This window comes from Corapipo altera, unplaced genomic scaffold (assembly GCF_003945725.1).
Source record: "Corapipo altera isolate COAL_440 unplaced genomic scaffold, ASM394572v1 180, whole genome shotgun sequence".
Taxonomy (NCBI): Eukaryota; Metazoa; Chordata; class Aves; order Passeriformes; family Pipridae; genus Corapipo; species Corapipo altera.
This window is the reverse complement of record NW_020884915.1, coordinates 6,350,991-6,371,837: the sequence shown is the minus strand read 5'-3', so window position 1 is coordinate 6,371,837 and position 20,847 is coordinate 6,350,991. Positions and strand designations below refer to the sequence as shown.

Sequence of the window (20,847 nt, the reverse complement as noted above, 5' to 3'; positions counted from 1 at the left end):
GAGTAAAATCTGCATTTGTATCTCGGGTGCAGTTAACTGTACAACATAACATGTTTCAGATAGTTTTCCAAGATACATATTTCTATATTTTATCTGCTCAAAGAAATTGGTACTTTTAAAACATGTGTTCTTGGGAAGGAAAGAAAAATGGGAATTTGAAATATTCTGAAGAATGTGGCACCAGGAAATGACAAAGTACCAGATACTTCCAGGAGAGGGAGGATGGACCTTTTCAGACAAATGTTTTGTGTTTCTATTTACTAAGGCTACAAATGCATGAATAATATTGGTTTAGAACAGGTAGGACTGTTTTGCTTTTCTTTATTTAGTGTTCCCCCTAAACTTTCAAGCAGAAAAGTAGTACTTGCTGCATTAAGTCTGTGTAACCCCAGCAGAAAAAACTTACCCTTCCCCTTATACCCCCTCATCATAACTGCAGTACAGCACAAAACACATTTGGACCAAGTGTTTTATTCCAAGTTTAGGGAGTTTTCTAGACTCTAAATGCATTCTGAAATGCATTGTCTTAGTTTTTCATATTTATGAGAAAAGTGCTATATTTAACATAAGATTGATGATTAAATAGTATTTTTTACTACTTTACAGGAGAGCACCAAAACGAGCCAGTGCAGTCTAACAGCAGGAGGATAAATACAAGGCATTTGAAGTGTTGGGGTTTGTTTTGGGTTTTTTTATGCTTAGATTTAACAAGATGCCTACAAAGATTCTTCAAGTAACAACAGGTATTTGACTTCTGAAAACACGACAGATTACATGTATCCCATGTTGCTTTTTGTTTCCCATCTTTTCTTGGCTTCAAATCTGAAACAGGACACAAAAACCACATTAGGAATCACAAGCATGCGTGTTTCAGCTATTTAACCATGTTATTCTTAACAACAACAAAAATAAAAACTTATTTTTAATACTGTAATAGAGACCTGAAGACAAATACAGCCATGTAACCACCACATTATTTGTGATAGGGCCTCTGTGCTGAAGTCTGATACACAGCTACAAAACCCCACCGAAACCCAACAAGGTTAAACTAAACAAATAAGATTAGCACAAGCCTATTTCAACTAAGAAAACATTTCACTGAGATGGCATTGTATACACTTAGTGTCAGTGATACCAGAAATGTTTAATTCCATACTCAAACGACTTTACCCCCAAGCAAGCTTCTTTTTCTTTTGAGCTTCTTGGGCAGCCTCTGCTTCTTGCTTGGCTTTGACGAAGTTGCGGCAAGCAGCTGCTTTGGCAATTTTCACACCAAGCTAAGACATGAAAAGGAACAAAGGAAAACTCATTAGATGCAAATGGCTCATATGAAATTTAAGCCTCACAAATTACTTGGTCTGATATTGTTTCTCAAAAGTCAACAGATACCAAAATATCTTTCAAATATTAGGCCGATGATGTAGTGCTAGATGGGACAAACGGGAATGTCTTGAGAGAAACACAAAGGTGGAGGATCCTGGGGCAAGAAACCCTTTCCACCAAACCCTTGATTTTCAAAAATAAAAGCAAAGGGCAACAGCTCACTAGATCCTTTTGTTTGTTTGTTTTAAACAGACAGGAATATGCAAACACAGTCTCCTTTATTAAGATCAGTCCGTGACCTCAGCTGTGCTATCACCATAGGTCTTACCAGCATCAAAAACACCCAAAAATGCAATTTATACAGGAAGAGCTGCTACTACCATGCATTTTTCCAATAGAACCACTAACCATTTTTAATCAGTCTGCCCAAAGATAAATAAAACAGTGTCCTTACTGTCTCTGTGCCCTTTAGTCTTCACATTACTACTCTTAGATCGTAAGTGTGATAACACACATGCTTTTCAAATAAGGTTGTAAGAGGCTGTAGGTGAACACCACTTTCCTTCCATAAACTTACTGAAACTCTGAGAATTCAGTTCACTGTAACAAATGTCAAGGGGGTGGAAAAGAGAATAAAGCAAAAGAGATGGAAGAAGGCACTGTTAACTATGACTGGTTTATTTTCCTTAAATCAGCATCCATAACTTGTTCATTGTAGTTACATTTTGTGGTTGCTGCCATGACTTGACATTATGAATTATGGAGGAATTTGTTCTCAGAAGTTACTGCTATTCTCCAAGACAAGTGAGCAATTCATTTAGACAAAATTGCTACAAACTGATGTGGTCAAACAGGTTTTCTTTCAATCCACCCCAAACCCTACTGCAATTAGGAAACATGTTTCTGACTGGACAGTCTGAATTCCCCCAAAGTGCCATGGGAGCATCAAAGAATAGAGGCATGGGAGATACAGGTGAAAGAACACCCCTCACCACTTGGGTTCAAGTTTCATGATTAATGGTCATACACTTGAATAATCTGCAGCATCTCTAGAGACAGTGATTTACTCTGAGAAATGCTGTATCCAGAGAAGGTCAGGGAGAACTCCAGAACACATCTTCAGGTGCAGATGACGCATTTTCTACGACTATCCCACCAAACACCTCATAGGTAGGTGATCCTTTTGGTAACAAAGCAAAAAAAACAACCAAACCAGCATCACTACAAGCTGTTCTACCTTATGGTCCTCTCAGGGTTCAAGAATCAAGCAAGCAGCTTTCCTGCAGCAGGTTTCAAGAAAAGGCAGTAAGCAGAGCACAAGCAGCTAAGAGCTAAGCACAACATTTTAAAAGGAAAATACACGTTTTCACAAGCACAGTATTTTAAAAAGGAAAAAAAGAATGCTAAACAAGTTTCACATTCACTTTTTGTACATGTTTTAAGGTCATAAATATGTACCTATGGAACCATCTCGATGCACAAAATAATTAATGTGACCAGCTATTTCAAAACTTTTATGTTATCTTCGTAATTTCCCCCCTGAGCATTAACATTTTATACAATCAGTAATTCGATGCCAACATCTGAACTGCCAAATCTCAGGTCAAAGACTAAAACATAACATTCTTTTATTTGCATTGTCACTTAATATTTAAGAGCAGCTATTAACTTTAATATACTTGCAGTATAAAAATGCCTAAGAAAACTCACCTAAAATATTCCAAAAATGTTTACTTTTAAATTGAAACAGGACTAATTATTAGCTTAAACAACAGAGCAATCTGATGGCTGAAGTCAATCAGCAGAACCATGCCTTTATTAACTGTGTTTTACCTCCTAACACGCCTGAAAATTAACTTTCACTGTGAGATGAATAACAGCATCTCCCTCTGTTCTAGTGGCCTATAGAGCACTTACACACATACAAATATACACAAGTGAGGTCTACACAAGTGCTGCAGAAAAATCTTTTTGTCTGTATTTCTTGGAAGACAGAATGAGTTCTTCCATCTCTGAAAAGTACAGAAAAAATAGGATAATAAGATCCTCTGCAGCATATGGGGAAGTAAAAGGAGAAACATTTTGCAGCCTTGTTATCATTTCTGGGCTACAGAGAGTCAAATTTTCAAGACATGAAAACAAATGTTGCATATAAACAGACATAAACATTTCAGTCAGATTAAATGTCTTCTGCTCCCACCCACACCCAGACATACATCTGCCCCCCCAAAGAGAAATCCATAAAAGCTTGGTCAATGGATTTTACATTAAAAAAAAAAAAAGAAAAAAAAAGAAACTGCTAACATTTCAGGTCATCAGATAACTCAATAAAATACAATCTTAAAAGAAGTAAGAAAGCATGAATAAAAATATATACAACAATTTCTTGTGTAGTCAAAGTATCAGCATTTTCCATATAGAACATCCAATATTTTGCTGCATTTTAATTAAGGTGTCTAAACATTATCACAAAGAACTGCAAATTGGTCAGAGCACGCAGTAAGGAAAATTAAGCTCTAAAGGCTTTTTATCACCATATTTCAGGAACCAAGGGTGTAAAATGTTCTAATTTGGGATATATTAAAAGCCATAAAAGGTCTTTCAAAAAGATTAATGGTACTTTGCTTGGATTTAAGATAAGGGCTTTAGCTGGTTGGAAAAGCAGGGCCCTGGCTAGACCCTTGAGGCATTCATCTTTACAGCCACTTGGAAGATTTGTAAAAGCGTCTGCATAACCTCAAGCAAACGCACTGCGACATTTTTTTTTTAAATTCCTTTCAATTTTACAGGTTTAAAGTGTGTAAATCATACTGGGTAGTAAAGCTGATATAATGGTTCATCCTTGTAACACTATATGTGTATATATATTTTAAGACAAACACACACACACAAAAAAACCCCCTAAGTTTCTACAGGGCAAAGACCTTTCTATTTTGGAGTTGACCAAAAATCATGTCAAATATCTGACTCTAGATGTTTAATGTAGCATAAATGGAAAATTTCTACCCATCTGAAATTGTTACCCTGTAACAAATATCTGAAGCTTTGCCTCTTTTTGAACACTTCCAAGGTGTTTATTTAAAAATACCAATTATCATACCTTAACTTTTTACGGAATAACAGGTCTCTATGAAAAATATTTATGCCATTCTCTTTTGTTCTTTAATTAAATGAAAACAGATGTTTTCTGAAGTAAAGCGGAACCATTACTGGAGTACTTAAAGTGTTAAGGTCTTTAATTTTTATATCAGTTTGGTCTACAATTCCTGATTGTCTTTACTCAAGCTCAACATTAATGTCAAGCAAGTTACCTAGGAGACGAAAGAGATCAAAGAGACAAAAAACCCTCAAATGTCTGATTAATCAAGCCTGCAAACAGCTTATTTCTTTTAGCCTGCATGCAAGTATGAAAATGAGATTCTGGGAGCCGTACATTGTGCAGATTTGTTCATTCTTATCAGAACAAAGCCAGCGGCAGCTTATTTCATGGATCATTGGCACTGTCATCAGTGCTACACAGAACGGGTGACAGCTCCTCATTTTGAGGCTTGAACAAAATTAGCAAAAAGTCGGCACAAATTAGCCTCTCATCTTTTTAGTAATATGACATTATTCATTTACTTTTTATCCAATTTTTAATTTTTTCCTTGTCAGCTATCCCTTTCTAGTGTTTCTCGCCCGGCATCATAAAACACTTTTAAAACAAGCAAAGAAATGGCTCAAGTTGAAATAGAACGTAAAGTTCAGGCAGAAGAGTAAACATTTTTCTTAAGTTGCAACAGAATCTACTGTAACTTCCAGAAAACTTCCCTGCAAATCAAGACATTAAACATTAAGCATCACAAAGCAAAGAGTTCTCATTCAGACAGGACTGTGCAATGGAAACGCTGAATGATACAAGCACTGACCCAGCTGACTCAAGAACTGCTCCAGAAATATTCGGGTATGGAATAAAAAATGTTAAACCCACAAAAGCTCCAACAAAACATTTATATTCAAACAGGTCCTGAAATATCCTATGACCATAGCAGAGAAGCCAAACAGCCTTTTAATGCAGTGTTACAGTTTCTCATCAAATATGAATCTAGTTATTTCAGGCTTGCCTGTAGCAATGATTTTCTCCTTTTATGTTGTGGAATGTTATCCATTGCTGACGTATATAAAATATATAAAGCAAACAGGAATACCGAGTGGATTCTGCAGTGAAAATTGTCCCCTTTCAATGATGTGCTCAACTTCCACTGTAAAATACTTTGTAATACCTTTGTTGTATTTTTATGCTGTGTATTACAACATCAAATTATATTTGGATGACACAGTAATGGAGGAAGGACAGAAAACTGTTCTAATATTAAGCTCTTTGCTAGGCTTAAACATTTAAATGCAAGTAACTTCTTCCATTCATGAGAAAACACAGCATTAAAAAATTAACCATAAGCTGTTAGATGCTTTACAGAGCCCCCTTATAACAAAGGCAGTTTTAAAAAAAGAACTGTAGTACTGTTTTCAGCAATTTCTTTATCTCTGTTCTTCTAAGTAAGAAAGCTTATTAACAAGCTTTGAACTTAAAATCACATTTACAATAATGTGCCATCAACAGTTTTATAAGCTAATTAGAAAAAAAGATTAATTAATGACTGGCTGCTAATAAAATGGCAATCATGAAGAAAGAAACCAAGGGTGCTAAGCTTCAACTACCACCAATTAAGAGCTAATTACAAACAAATTATATATGTGTTTTGCTGTGGGCTTTAATTTACTAAAATGGTTTTAATTAAAAGAGAAAACATGCTGATTAATTGAACTGCAGAAAAAATCTACAGTATAAACTGTGCTTTGTCTGTCTCTTTAATTAGACTTGTAACATCTGAAATCTTTTTTTAAGGTTTGTTAAGGAAAAGATATACATAATTAAGGGAGCATAAGAATGTAATTCTAGGTGATAACCCTGCCATGTTCTAAAGGTTAAAAGAAAACCACCTCAATGAAGAGAGGTATTTGGAAGCACCTCCACTAAGTGTAAGAAAGGAAAACCAGAGATAAAAACAGAAGCTCTTTTTTTTTTTTGCCTTTTTTTTTTGGGCTCTTCAACAGACAAGACTTCCAATTTAACTAGTGACACTATATATAAAACTGCATCACTCACTTTAGGTTCCCAAAAACTCTGTGAGAAATGGTGAACGTGGCACAGAATTCAGACATTTTATTTTACCAGCAGAATATCATCAAGCACTAACACCTGCACAGCAATGGCACCACAGTCAATCACACCCGACCCAGATCCAGAAATGGAAACCAGTTTCCACAATGGTTCTCAGTAGTTCTGACCTACAGCCTTGGCTGTGCTTCCCTGTCTAAATTATGCGACCAGAAGTTATGTACAGGCAGCAGATGCTAATTTCATCATGAGAAAATGGTCAAAACTGCTGCATCAAATTTGGAAGACAACAGCAGGACTGATCTTGCCTTAACGTGTGAATGATATCTCCGTGAATGGCCAATTAATTTCACCAATTATGATGCAGATCTGTCATTTAAGCCTGATTAAATACCAGAGTGTCCCTATAAATTGCAGCTTTTTAAAAATCTTTCACCAAAATGTCAGAAGTCACTAAGCTGAGCACTCAGTGCTGTCAAAAAGTCCGTGCTCTTTAGAGACTGACAACTACTCCAGCAATTTAGCCTACTAAATTACAAAATATTTTAAAAGTTCCTTTTGACAGGTAAGTCTAATATGGTCAAGATTATTTTATCGTGTTCAAGTTACAGTCCTCAGGCAAATGTGCTCTTAGACAATATGGCACCTACCTACCAGGCAGTTAACATAAAAAACACAGGGAAATGTAAAGTTTGAGCTTTAGTCAGATTAGTTCTCAGAATATTAGAGCCATAAGAAATCTGTGTTCTGCTTTTTGAGACACCACACCATGACTTGAGTACAGAAGCACTATGAAAAAACCTCTTTCCCTAGGGGGAAAAAACTTTGGAAAATATATATATTAGGAGTGGAGGTGGGGAAACTTTTAAGATTATTTGGTTTAATTAGGTAAACAATTTTTACAAGTATCATTCCCAACTAAAACTGATTTACAGCAAAGTGATATTACCAGGTATCTCCACATACCACCTGTACTCAAAGGGATGAACACATCCAACCATGCACAGTCACAGTGCTCTAATCTATCAACATTTACTCTTCAAAAAAAAAATCTAGGCAGATTCCCACAAACACAGCAGGAACAACTGAATTACATCTCAAGATACTATTCCAAGAAGATTTTTACAAAGCATTAAAAAGCTGACATAATTCCAAATATCTGTTCCAAGTACCTGCAATGGTTAGATCTCAGCTATCCCACCCTAGGGCATCACCAAAAAGCCATTTTATTTCAGCCCAGGTAAGTGTCCCCATAAACTTTATTCTCTCAGTTAAGTTTCATCCTAAAATGTTCACAATTTTTTGGGTAACTCCTACATTATTAATAGCAGTTCTATTGGCATCCCTCAAGTTAAACAAGTCATCCTTAAATGCAATGTTCAAACAACACCTTTAGGTGTTCCAGTCTACAACTGAGGAGCAGAACTCTAAAATGTGAAGAACTCTGCCAATGCTGGAAGCCCTGGAATGTGATAACAAAGACAGCAACTGGATTACAACAATGAACAATAACTGTGCATATCATACCATGCACACTGCAGTGAATTGCTAGTTATTTAATACTAATGGCACTGTACTGCAAGTATGAAAGAAATAATGCAGTAGTCTACCTGTGCTTGAAGAGCTGCAGAGAGTTAGGATTAAGCAGTATGACCTGTGTGCAGTATGTTGTTGCTCAACACATTCATCAGAGCAGTGCTGACCTTGTACACTCATTGCATCACAGACTGAGGGGCTCCAGCAGAATCTAAAGGAGCAGAGCTACTGATGGCCTGAATTATTCTGGACAACGTAGTGCAGTCATGTCTGCATTTTTTCAGGAAGAATTTCACTCATATATAAAAGAATGAGATCAAGAATTTCAGGATCACTAGACCTCGCAGTGAAGTAGGATATCCCACATGAGGACATGCTCTGGAGATGGCCAAGGACACCACGTTTAAGGATCTGCTACTCTGATAACTGACAACAGGAGGCAAAGACTAACACACGTGTAAGCACAACTCATTTTTATAACAGAATCAACTGCCAGTAAAACAGGGGTAACACAAATCAGCTAGTCTCAAAAGCTACACAGGAATCCACACTAGTAAATACAGCCTCATGCATAAGGTATCCAAGCTCTAACTCTCAGTCCAAAACCTGGAACACGACCAGACTGGAAAGTTTTGTTTCAAAAATCAGCATTTGTGCATATTTGTAAAAGCAGAAGAAAACAACAAATAACATACTGCCCAATGCCTCATTTACTGCAGTACAGTAACATTTTCCTTATGGAACCTGCAACAAGTATCACTTGGAAAGCAAGAGACCCAAAACCTTGAAGCAGTATCATTTAGGTTTTTAGGATGTAAAATTCTGTAATGCATTCACAGCTGCTAGATTATGCATATTGCCTAAGTCATCACTGATTTTGAATGAATTTGATTTTAAAAAACCCTTTCTCACTGTGTCATCATGATAGCATATTGACAGCATCATTTTGACATTCCTTTGCTTTTCAGGACCTGCTTTTACTGTCTATACTCATCATCTGTTTATTTTTGGCTTCATTTTTCTAAATACTGAAGCTGCCCTATCAGTTTCACAGGCTTATAAATGTTATACATCAAAAATTAGTTTCACTTATTAAGGCAGGAAACGGCTTTAAGAACTCTGGGATCTGTGCCTCAAAGCAAAAGCTTTATCAGCAGGTTCCAGTCACTGCTTCTCGCAAAAGCAAATGGTGCCGATTAAAACCCCACACACCTGATTTCAAACACAACACCTGCCCACTGAACAGTTCTCCCAGGGCTGCAAGGGGGGCTGCTCCCCAAACAGCACACACTCCCTGTCCCCAGCCCTGTGACACTGCCCAAGAAAAATGAAAACTATACATAAAGAGATGGAGTCGAGATAAAAGAACAATAATTCATCCATTCCTTACTCCAGGCTTCAGAAGTGCTGCCCTTCAACACAGCCATAGTGCAGCTCCATGCCTGACTTGCTCACTGGGTTGTGTTGCATTTGGAAGTTAGAGGGATACAAACAGCCACATACTTAATTAAACTCACTTCTAAGAAGCATTATATAAAAACAGACTCAAAAGGGACATTTCTTTAAATTTCAATTCTTTAAATTTCCTTCCTAAGAGAAGGAAAGCAGCGATTGAATCAATACTGCACCACATGAAAGCAATATTAGCTGTACTTGTATACAAAGCAATGACTGTGGAATCAACCTCTTCCATAATCAAACCCCTTTCTATAGCTCTTCACTGAATCAGTCACTCTTAGAACAATTTCCTTAGGGAAAAAAAAAAGTATTTTAAAAGATCCACTTAAAAAAAATACAGCTTCCAAAAATCACAAAGAAAAATGAACCTTGCAGTGAGTAATGGAACACATCCCTACAACAGCAGAGAACCCCAGTGAATTCACATGGAATCTGCCTCTGCAGAACTCCTCAGGAGAGATCAAGCCAGTCATTTGAGTTTTCCTTCTTTCAACATACTATTTATTCAGATAAACCCACTTAACCAAAACCAAGTCAAGGCTGTGAATACTAATAATGTTTCAAGCATTTTGTTTTCAGAATTACAACATGCTAATATTTGAAAGTCAACAATTTGGAGCTAATGTTCCACAAATAATAATACATTGCTGCAGCACCTGGGATGTGCTAGATGTTGTATAATCCCATGGCTACCAAAATCAGATAACAGTTTATCATAAATATTACAAAACCTTAAAACTTCTTACATTAATTTGTTTTTATAGTCAAACAATTTGCACTAGAACCTCAGTATGTTTTATTGATTATGATACTCTAACCACTTTAGAGCTGATGGGATAATGACATTTGTGAAGGAGAACAGCAAGTGTTTTTTCACGTTGTACACATGAAAATAATGGAACAGCCAGAAGCTGGTCAGACTTAAAGGGAACATCAGGTCACATTCCTATCACTGTCAGTGGCTGTTATCTTTGCAGATTGAAGTTTTGTGATCACTGGTGACAAGGCAGATAAGAGGCCAGTCATTACAAACTGCCCTGAGTGACTACCTGGAGGAGTTTAACAATCCTGTAAGAACACTTCCTGAGGAACAGTTTGTTTTACCCAACCTTACAGAATCTTAAGAACTGTATTTCCCATTTCAAAAGCTCTCTCTTTTTAAAGCCACCACAACACTAATATATTGCATTAAACAGATTTAAATCTGCAGTTTTACATTAAAGCTTACTTTAAAACCCTATTTAAAATATTTGAATGAGTAGTCGCCAAAATTTGTCTTTGCTTTCTTAGTCCTCTTCTAATATGTTTGAATTTGGAAAGCATATACAGTGGACAGAAAATTCTCACTAGCTGTTTGAAGATGCAATATGCAAAATGAAGGAATGAGAGCAAAAACTATATAATTATTTTTAGTATTAATCTGGAATCTCTAAATTATACAAATCAGATTAGTTAAAAAATGATCGCTTCTCCACTCACTCAAATAATACTTATTTAGATCTTTCCTTAACTGGCTTCAAAGCTATTCCAACTATATTTTTCTCCTCATTTTCTTCCTCTGCATTTTCTCCCCCATGCACAGCTAGCAGTGGGCAAAACAGACCTCATGGATTTAAATTACATACTTCAGCTGCTACCACCTACCTTATGTGCACCTATTCAAGCATTTCTGACATCAAATTACCAGAGCTACCTGATAGATTCCTCAGTAGTTTAAGTATTCACTAAGAACTACATACAGACTTAGAAGGGTCCAATTTTTGTAGCAAAGGGCAACACAGCCTTCATGAAATTTCTCAGATACACCAACAAACAAGACAACATCTTGAAAAAATTGTGTTTTTCTCACCTGGATTTGTTTTTAGATATGCACTTATACACTAAAAAGTTATGACAAGGAGAAAAAAAAAATCCAAGACAATTCTAAGGCTACAGTAATATATTTGACAATCACCTACTCCCATTCTTCTCCTGAATTCTTCCAGCCATCAACTCCTGAAAACATGAATACACAGGAAGCAAAGTATTGGAACACAAGTTGGGGTATGTATGTCCTTATTTGGACACAGTTCACTCTAAGCTTGCTAAATCTCTACCTGTCTTCAGGCTTCCCAAGCTTATTGAAGAGGCAATGCAAAGAAAAATATGAGGCACAGGGAACTGAGAGGAATGGAACATCCTACTCCTGTTCCCTTGGCTGGCAACAGGCAGAGAAGTCAAAGGCTCACTATGGATGAGCAGTTACCAACCCCTCTGACTCGGGGAGTCAGCAGAAGGCTTTAAAGCAAAGTTCCTTGGCACTGTTTGTGGTTGAATTTTCAAGTCTTAAACACAGCTCCAGCTGCCCAAGCACTACCAGATCAGCACAAAGCCCTTCAGTCACTGACAGGACACTGCTCAGGAAACAGGGAAGATGGAGCAAACAGTCAATGCTATTTTAGCCACGACACTTTTTGTACAGACACACAAAACTCAGTGTCCCCTGGGAGTTTTTGCCAACAGCCACTCACCTCACGCATGGCCAGTCTGTCACTCAGCTCCTCAGCCTTGGCAATGTCCCCTTCAGCCACGCACTTCTCTATGCTAAGTTCAAGGCCAGACTAGGGGAAAAAAACAAAAAGAACATATTTAAAGAGAGCACATCCTTTCTAAAAGTATTTCTTTCATAAAATTCTTTAGGACACTGCACAAACCTGCAATTTCTGTGTAACACAAACCACTCTGTCTCTACTGTAATGGACAGTATAATTAAGAACTCACTGAAAGGCTGCCCGAGCACAAATCATTGCATTAGTTCCACCTTATGTGCAGGATAATACTATAGGTTAAAAAAATTACACGGACTAGTTTATGCCTGTCACAATGAAATTTCATCTGAAGATCTGTCTTATCTCTTCCATCCCTGGAGCTTTCTAAACAAAATGTGAAATATATGTGTCAGGTAACATGAAGAATGGCAATTACCACTGTATCGTTACAGTTCTAAGATCTTATCTGTCTCCAAAAACTGAGTTCTGGCACGATGCCACTCCCTGTACTAATAAATTAAAAATTCTAGCAGCCCTATGGAAAACAATGAAAAAGCTTCAGAATTTAAAGGTTATTTTTTTATTTTCAGAGGCTATGATCAGTGTATCACAACTTGTTCAACAGCAACATTTACAAATAAGACAACCATAAAAAGTAAATATTTCTTGAAAATTATAGCTGGAAACTTCTGATGGAATACATGGCAGAGGGCACAGACTTCAGAATTTCACAAAAAAACTCACTCTCGTAACAAAAGGCAATTTACAGCCTCACTGGTTTTAAATATTAGTGATGCTAAAGAAAACACATTTGACAGTTTCATAACAAACACTTCTTTAAGAGACAAAACAAAAAAGCCAACAATTCTGGAGAAATGGTGATGTGCAAACTCTGCACTTCAATTATGTCAGGTGGTAGCTGAAAAAACAAAATGCACAACTGGAAATTGCAGTGATAGCCAATTCTGTTAGATGTGTTTTCTGAAAGTAATGAGACACACTTTCCACTAGAGATAAAGTCCCTGAACTTACGTAGAAACCATCTGCATTTTAACACTTTGGGCCTTATTCCAGATCTGTCCTGGTCAGTTTAATGACAACTAAAGAGCCACCAAAAGTAAGGAGTGAACAATGTCTCATGACTTTCATGTAGAAACCTACTGTAGGCAAATGAAAAAACCCAAATGTATCCTAAAGGAGGCTAACTGGACATTTGATGTCACAGAACTCACACAGGACTCTACCAGAAAAACTACAGAACAAATAGTGCTACCAGGAACTCTCAATATATGAAGTTTCTTAATTGTCCATTATGTGTACCAATTAGTTCAAATATGACTACTTACACAGTATTTATGAACAGAAGGTGTTAGAACCCCACCAAAAATGCATGATAGATTTGTCCCTTTAATTCCTACAGCCCCTGGTGCCAACTGAAGGATTTTTGTGACACATTTTAAAGTTAAAACACGACTAAACAAAAGAAAATAAAAAGTTAAACTACACATATGAAGCATTCTGAGAAAACATAACCAGACAGGAAACAAGCCTGGATGCTGTCTCAAGAGCAAGCAGAGCAACCATTCAAAAAAACATTTATTAAAAATGTCACAAATTTGCCCTTCCTGAGTGATTTGATCATTTACTCTCAAATAGACTCAGTTTTATTTCTATCTCAGTTAATGTTAACTTCTTTTACCACCAAGTACAAGCTGACACTGCCTTTGTAGCAACATTCACCTTTTGTGGGGCCCTGCTATCCACAGGTGATTCAAATCTATCATTGATTCCAAAGTACTGTGTCAGTTCTTTCCACTTCTCTTCATTTTCCAGCTGTTGGCTACTAAAAACAAACAAACAAGTCATCAGTGTAACCAGCTCCCTTTCCACAACTTGTAATATTCTATGCTAAATAGGATTCAGTGCTAGAATAAACTCTTCCATTTGGCAGGCATGCTCTCTTCACCCATTCAGTTTTTAATTCAACTGAAATTAATTATTCCTCCCCCTGTGTAAGTATAATTCCAGAATGTTGAAAGCAAGCTGATAGAATCATAGAACCATTCAGGCTGAAAAAGACCTTTAAGATCATCGAATCCAACTGTAAATATAACACAGAAGGAAACACAATACAAGAAGGAAAAAAAAGAGAAGGAGCAGGCTGAACTGTTATGCAGTTACATGCAAAACATAATCAGGAACAACATTAAGTCTATTTTAAGTTACAGTAAATAATAATTAATGTTGATTTTTAAAATCAAGCAGTAACAGTCCATTAAGTATTCACTGATATAAACTCAGCCTGCCCAACAGACACTGAAAACATTCAGCAGATATTTAACATGGTGTTCAAACTTAGGCTTTAGCCATGCACGTGGTCAAGCTTTTTTACAAGTTTTGCCTGATACTAAAGACAGACCTCAGGAAATCACATTGACCTGGTTATACCTCTTAGTCACTTCGTCAGCCTTTTTCTGTTTTGCTAAGGGGAGAAAAGAAAAGAGAAATCCAACATTACACAGCAATACCCCACAGCACCCAGTGAACTTACAGAGCTCTAATTGGTCACGTTTCCTTTCAAAGGTCAACACACTGGGATTTTTACCCAGTGATGGTTTGGTTTTAAACCACTCAGCTGTAAGAGACTCCTACAGTATCTGTGAAGAAGTTTTAACTAGAATACACTAAAGTATGATTTATAGAATTACTGAAACACACTTAACTATTATAAATCAGTATTAATTGAGTAAGTTCTACCTTCTTTTAAAGAAGAGGACAAATATATTACTTGCATTTTAAGTTGCAATTTACAACCTGGACCTGCAAGTGCTGCATACAACTGGAAAAATAAAATCATAGATAACAGATGGACTACATCTACTCAGGCTTTCATTTCTTCACCAAAAAGAAAAAAAAAAAGCCCAAACAAAAACAACAACTACTCACCCCCCCACACCAGCACATGCTGATAACAATTCAATTTTGAGAAAGTAAATTCCATAATTACAAAGAACACCTTTGCGGTGGCGCTTTCTCTTTCGGCATCTGTTTTCCTGCTCTGCTTCCATTTTCATTTCACGGTGCTTCTTCTGAAGCTCCACAAATTTCTACAAGATTAAGAAAAAGCAAATCAGTATTTTTAATTTTTTTTCACCCATTTTTAAGAAACTACATATTGTGCTGAGAAACATTGTGACAGTATCTTATTTATCCACAGTACCTGGTGCTAACAATTACATTCAAATTTATAAATCAAGAACATCTGATGGTGTTAAAACAGAATTGGTTCTAATCTTTCACTGCCTCTCCCTGACTTTCTGCCCTCCCTACATCCCAGGACTACTCAAATCTGACAGTCTTCTCATGGGATGTGCCACAGAATACATTTCAACTGTATGTACCCTTTCCAGGTATGCATCACCCCTACCATGGCTGATATAGTGAGCTGTGAATCCTTACTGATGCAGAAAGCAGCTACCAAGAACCTCAGAGCCCAAAAACCACTGAGAACACAAGTTTCATGCAGCTGTCTAGTCATAAAAACTCCTTGCTCTGCCTTCAATCACCACCAAACTACCCAGTCACTTCCTACCTAAATTCCTGCTCTCCCTGCTTGAAACAATCTCAGGTATATCCTTCAATCGTATTATGTATCATTTCAGATGAAAATAACATTGAGTTATTTTAATCTAAAAATCAGCCATTGGACTTTGTTGCATTGCTCGTTTGGAGACCTGCAAAGACACGCACATTCCAGACACTGACAGAGATTCCAGGAGGGCACGTCTGAGACTCGCTTTCTTCATCTGCCACCGGTATCACAGTAGGTTCACTGCTGGCACTACTCTCCTGTCCATTCCCTGGGAGTTCAGAAAGCTCAGCTCCTTCGGTATCCTCTTGTGCCTCTTTCTTTGAAGAGGACGCAGGAGAATCGTCTCCATCATCAGAACTCAAATCAACATCACTTTCATTCACTCCCGGAGGTAACAGCCCACTCCACATCTTCCAGTTTCAGCAAGTCCAAAGCACTTCCAGTCACTGCAGAGACACCGGGTTACCCATCCCGAGGTGAGAACAACCTGCAGGAGAGAGAAACAGAAACACCAAACACCTCATCAGAAATATTTTAGCTTCTCACAAGCAACTATCAGTACATGCTTTAGAAAACACATTATAAAGCTTCTACTACTTACTATTTCAGAGAGGAGTAGACGACTTGAGTCCACAGGTTGACGCTATAGTTCATTCTTTTTCCCCCTCCTCGTCCTTTAAGGTTATGCCCCTTCGCATTTGTTTACGGCTACTTTCGGTTTAGGAGCGACACCAGAGCAAACGCTTCCCGTCCCTCCCCAGGAGCGGCTTCCCAGGGGAGCACAAGCCCCTGCCCTCGCCGTCGGGCAGGGCCGGCCTGCCCGGGGCAGGCCGGGGGAACGCGGGGCACCCGCTCCGGAGGAGAAACGGCTCCACCGCAGGGTGTGGGACGGCAAACGGCAACCCCCGGCCACCGCAGGCCCGGCGGCGCTGCCAACAGCCCGCGGAGCCCTCGCGAAACCCCCTCGGTGTCCCCGCCCGGCCGTGTTTACCTGGCCGCCATCTTGGCACCGCCGGAACACCCCGCCCGCCCATTGGGCTGTGCGGCGCAGCCAATCAGCGGCCGCGCCGGTCTCCATGGCAACGGGGCGGGGCGTCCCCCGGGGAGGTGTGGGGTGTTCCCTGGGATAGTGTGGGGTGTTCCCTGGGGAAAGTGTGGGGTGTTCCCTGGGGAAAGTGTGGGCTGTTCCCTGGGATAGTGTGGGGTGTTCCCTGGGGAAAGTGTGGGGTGTTCCCTGGGATAGTGTGGGGTGTTCCCTGGGGAAAGTGTGGGGTGTTCCCTGGGAAGGTGTGAGGTGTTCCTTGTGAGGGGAACAGAGCGACCTCCAGGCTCCCGTAAGAACTCCCGAAGGGGCAGTTGGCCCAGTAAGTGCCACTGAGGTTGTTGTCAGAATCACAGAGTCAGTCAGGTTGGCCGAGACCTCTGAGGTCATCGAGTCCAGCCTGTGACCAAACACCACCTTGTCACCCAGCCCATGGCACTGAGGGCCACGTCCAGGCTTTCCTTAAACACTTCCAGGGACGGTGACTCCACCACCTCCCTGGGCAGCCCATTCCAATGTCTGATCACCCTTTCTGCAGAGAAATTCCTCCTCATGTCCAACCTAAACCTCCCCTGGCACAGCTTGAGGTCGTTTCCTCTCATCCTATCCCTTGTTCCTTGGGAGCAGAGCCCGACCCCCACCTGGCTACACCCTCCTGTCAGGGAGTTGCAGAGAGTGATGAGGTCCCCCTGAGCCTCTTTTCATCCAGACTAAACACCTCCAGCTACCTCAGCTGCTCCTCATGAGACTCATACTTCTTTCAGAAGCAGTCCCAGCTGGAACAGAAATATGGCATCTGTTCCAAGAGTAAACCTGGTAATCATGCCATACAAAAGCGTATATGCTGGGACAGAATGACTACGGTCATACTCTTCGGGACACAGGGGGAGGTTTAGGTTGGACATTAGGAAGAAGTTCTCCACAGAAAGGGTGATCAGACATTGGAATGGACTGCGCAGGGAGGGGGTGGAGTCACCATCTCTGGAGGTGTTTAAGGAAAGACTGGATGTGGCACTCAGTGCCATGGGCTGGCTGACAAGATGCTGTTAGGTCATAGGTTGGAATCAATGGTCTCAGAGGCCTTTTCCAAGCCAGTTGTTTCTGTGATTCTGTAATTCTCTGAAGAGAGCATAAGATCTAAAAAGAGATATTTTTCAAGAATTGAAAAGTCCTTTCAAGGTTCCCCCTAGTGCCTTGGATTAATGTGGTAAAGAGAAAACCTCAGAAAGGCAAACTCACAAATCTTACAAGGTTGTTCCTTGTGTATTCTCTTCCAGCATCAGAGCTCATGTTTTCCTTAAGCTGCTCCAAAATGTGGAAAAGCTCTTAGAACCCCATTGGGAATTTTGAGTCTCACAGCAGCGTGCTGGGTGCTTCAAAGTTAACTGTCAGTCCACGCAGAGCATTCAGCAAAGGACGTGTGGAAGATTCTGTTACTCCTTGTCCTTTCTGTTTTCCCAGGTGAGACACAGCACAAACACATCCTTGGGAGCAGCCTGAATATGATTCAGCAAAAGCACCTTGCACAAGAGGAGCAACAGGAAGGGAGGCACAGAGGAACTGCAAGGAGATGGTGCAGGGGGGAAGCTGACACCACTAGTGCTGAAATGTGTCTGAAAGAGGGGAGAGTTCCCATTTTTCAGATAATTTGTGAGAAGATGCGTTTTTGAGTGACAATTTGACAGGTTGAAAACTGTATCTCAGTATGATACTGAGAATTCTGGGGAAAGAATTGCTGACCCCAAATCAGGGCACAACACAGTTGTGGACACACGTGAGTGGAATGGGAGGAGGGCAAGTGCTATGAAGATGGATAACAGGGAATATGGCTTTGAGTAGGGATTTCTTGGTGGATCACAGCTTCTGGGATTGGCTGTGCACAGAAGGGAGAACTAAGTGCCTTTCTCATGGACATAAAACAGATCTTCAGATTGTTTTCAGTTTTATGTCATAATTTTACATCCTTAGATTCATTTCTAAAATCAATTAATTCCGTAAGTAATCACTTTTTCATGAACTACATGTAAATTTCACACTCAGCTTGCTAACTAGATTTTCCTCTCATCTGGGAAATCAATTTTTAAGAGAGTTATTTTATTTACATTTAATGACTGGTTATATTTGGTATACAGATAATTGGTAATTAATAACTGTATTGATACTGGATATTCACTGCTGTTTGTTCTAGCAGGTTGTTAGACCATTGGGCTGCATGATGTTTTCTTAATTTCAACACACTCCAAAAATTGAAAAATATGTGACAGCCCTGTGACCTGTAAATTTAGATGTTTGACAGGGATACATTTTCAGAAGGCAAATTTAATTTTGTGTGACACAATTTGTATCCAAACGTTGTGCTCCTTATTTATTATCCACAAGCCAATGGCACTGGTAGTGCACACAAATGAAGTACTCAAATATTCACATTAATTTCATTTTATAATTGCAAATTAGTTGTGTTTGTAATTTTAAAAGCCAAATTTTCAGGATGATCTCCAGTCCTCCCATAATAAATTCTGAGTTCTCACAGGTCCTTCCATGAAAGAAAAATGGTGGCAAGAGCTCCTGCCTGACTTTCATCAAACCAGAAGCATTTGTATTCACAAAGTCAGTGCTTGAGGAAACCACAAAAGAGATTGTTGGCTACTTAGCAGAATTTGCTATTTGCTGTGGTTTGTGTTTTGTTTTGGTTTTTTTTTATTTGTTTATTTGTTAGGGTGTTTTTTGTTGAAACAATGTGTAGAGTCTTTTTATTTCAAGAAGGAAATAGAAGGCAGCACAACCTTGTGACCAACACTCATGTTCCTACATCAAAATCATGAGAGCTGCTATTGTGTCCAACACTTGATTCAGTGTCAAATTCTTCTCATGGCAATTTTCTGGTCCCCATTGAGCAAATATTCAAATAATCTGATTTATTTCCTTTTGGTCAACTGATCTAACTTCCTTTCTCACTTGAATTCCTGTCCTGGAGACCTGCCAAACAATGACTCTCAGGAATGAAACGAGTCATGCCTCTGAGATTCCTGTGGAACACCAAACTAGCACAACACAGTAATTAGAGGTTTGATATTTTTGACGCTGTTACTAAAAGCTACTTGAACTTTAGAAGGAAGGACTATTGCAATTAGATGTAACATCAAGTTTAATTTGAATCTTCCATGATGTCTATGATTTTCCAAGTTTTAGGCAATTTTCTCTGTATCTCTGTTACCTTCCTTTACACAGATACCACCGTGAGTCCCTGTTGTTATAGTGTACTTTGTCACGTGTATTTTCTTGTGGCAACAGGAATATGAGGTTTCTGCTGCAGGAATCTCTGTAGAGCAAAGCACGTGGTGTGCTCAGGAATTGGAAACAGCAGCTTTTGGTGTTGGTCTTTCTATCATCACTGTACAGTAGCCAAGTATTAGCACGTAAGTGCTGTGGTACTCCTTGTTCATGCTGTGTGAGGTGGTCTTAAGCAAGTTTGCTTGGGAAGAAGATATCCTGTATTCCTTTGGGCAGTCAGCCTGAGCTTCTGGTGCTGTTATTACCCCTGGCACTGTTTAGGATGGACTCTTCATCCCACCCCCACACTTGGCAGTGTGCACTGTATCAAGCCTGAACTGGGCATTTTTCCATACCTTTGCTTGTTTTCATGGAGCAGCACTGAAACAGGCTGTGCTGCTCCTTTCTGGGTGAAAAGTATGGATTACCATCTACAAACCCCAACATTGTTTGGGTTCGTTTTGAAACTCTCTCAGTGGGTAACTGTAACAGAAGTGGTCAAATTTGTCAGGTCCCGGGAAAGCTGATGGCTGTGCACAGGCCAGGGACCAACAGCAACTTCTCACAGTGTCTTTCCCTCAGATCAACCACAGGACACCGTGGAGACCTGAACTATTCCCTTGGATATATGATTGAAACCATGCTCAGCTAATCACAAATAACCCCACACATCTTATTTCTGCAAAATATACAGTTTCCTAGAGCAGAAATGGAATCTCCTACAACATACATTTTGCATTATTACTTGTTTCTTTTTAGCAGTAAATGAGGACATAAGAAACTTTGTCTTAAGCATAGAAAAATGCTACATTTTATCCTTTCGAGACGGTGTTTTCAAACCATGTCAAAATGATCAAGAACTGGATTCTTGTTTAAACATAATAGGAAGGCCTTATTGTATTAGCAGATTACAGTCATTGTGTTGGTATATTATCTACCT

The 20,847-nt window shown here is 39.1% G+C and overlaps 1 protein-coding gene and 1 long non-coding RNA gene across 6 annotated transcripts; one reads left to right on the top strand and one right to left on the bottom strand.

The window, feature by feature from the left end:
* Positions 1 to 455: 455 nt before the first annotated feature.
* Positions 456 to 16,634, bottom strand: FAM204A (family with sequence similarity 204 member A). 5 transcript variants are annotated; one of them, XM_027655294.1, is made up of 9 exons: positions 16,587 to 16,634; positions 15,754 to 16,082; positions 15,020 to 15,110; positions 14,452 to 14,485; positions 13,744 to 13,846; positions 11,986 to 12,075; positions 3,243 to 3,335; positions 1,171 to 1,277; positions 456 to 822 (listed from the first exon to the last, which is right to left on the bottom strand). In XM_027655294.1, the coding sequence occupies exons 2-9, from the start codon at positions 16,003 to 16,005 to the stop codon at positions 771 to 773; spliced, it is 822 nt and encodes a 273-aa protein (XP_027511095.1). In that variant the 5' UTR covers positions 16,006 to 16,082; positions 16,587 to 16,634; the 3' UTR covers positions 456 to 770. The 5 variants fall into 5 exon arrangements, with proteins under 5 accessions (XP_027511095.1, XP_027511097.1, XP_027511098.1 ...); XM_027655296.1 differs by having other exon boundaries at positions 13,744 to 13,843; XM_027655297.1 differs by having other exon boundaries at positions 15,769 to 16,082.
* Positions 16,635 to 16,690: 56 nt separating this feature from the next.
* LOC113952847 lies at positions 16,691 to 20,636 on the top strand. The gene is made up of 2 exons (XR_003529679.1): positions 16,691 to 16,959; positions 18,099 to 20,636. It is a non-coding gene; the product is annotated as an uncharacterized LOC113952847 (long non-coding RNA).
* The last annotated feature ends 211 nt before the right edge of the window (positions 20,637 to 20,847 follow it).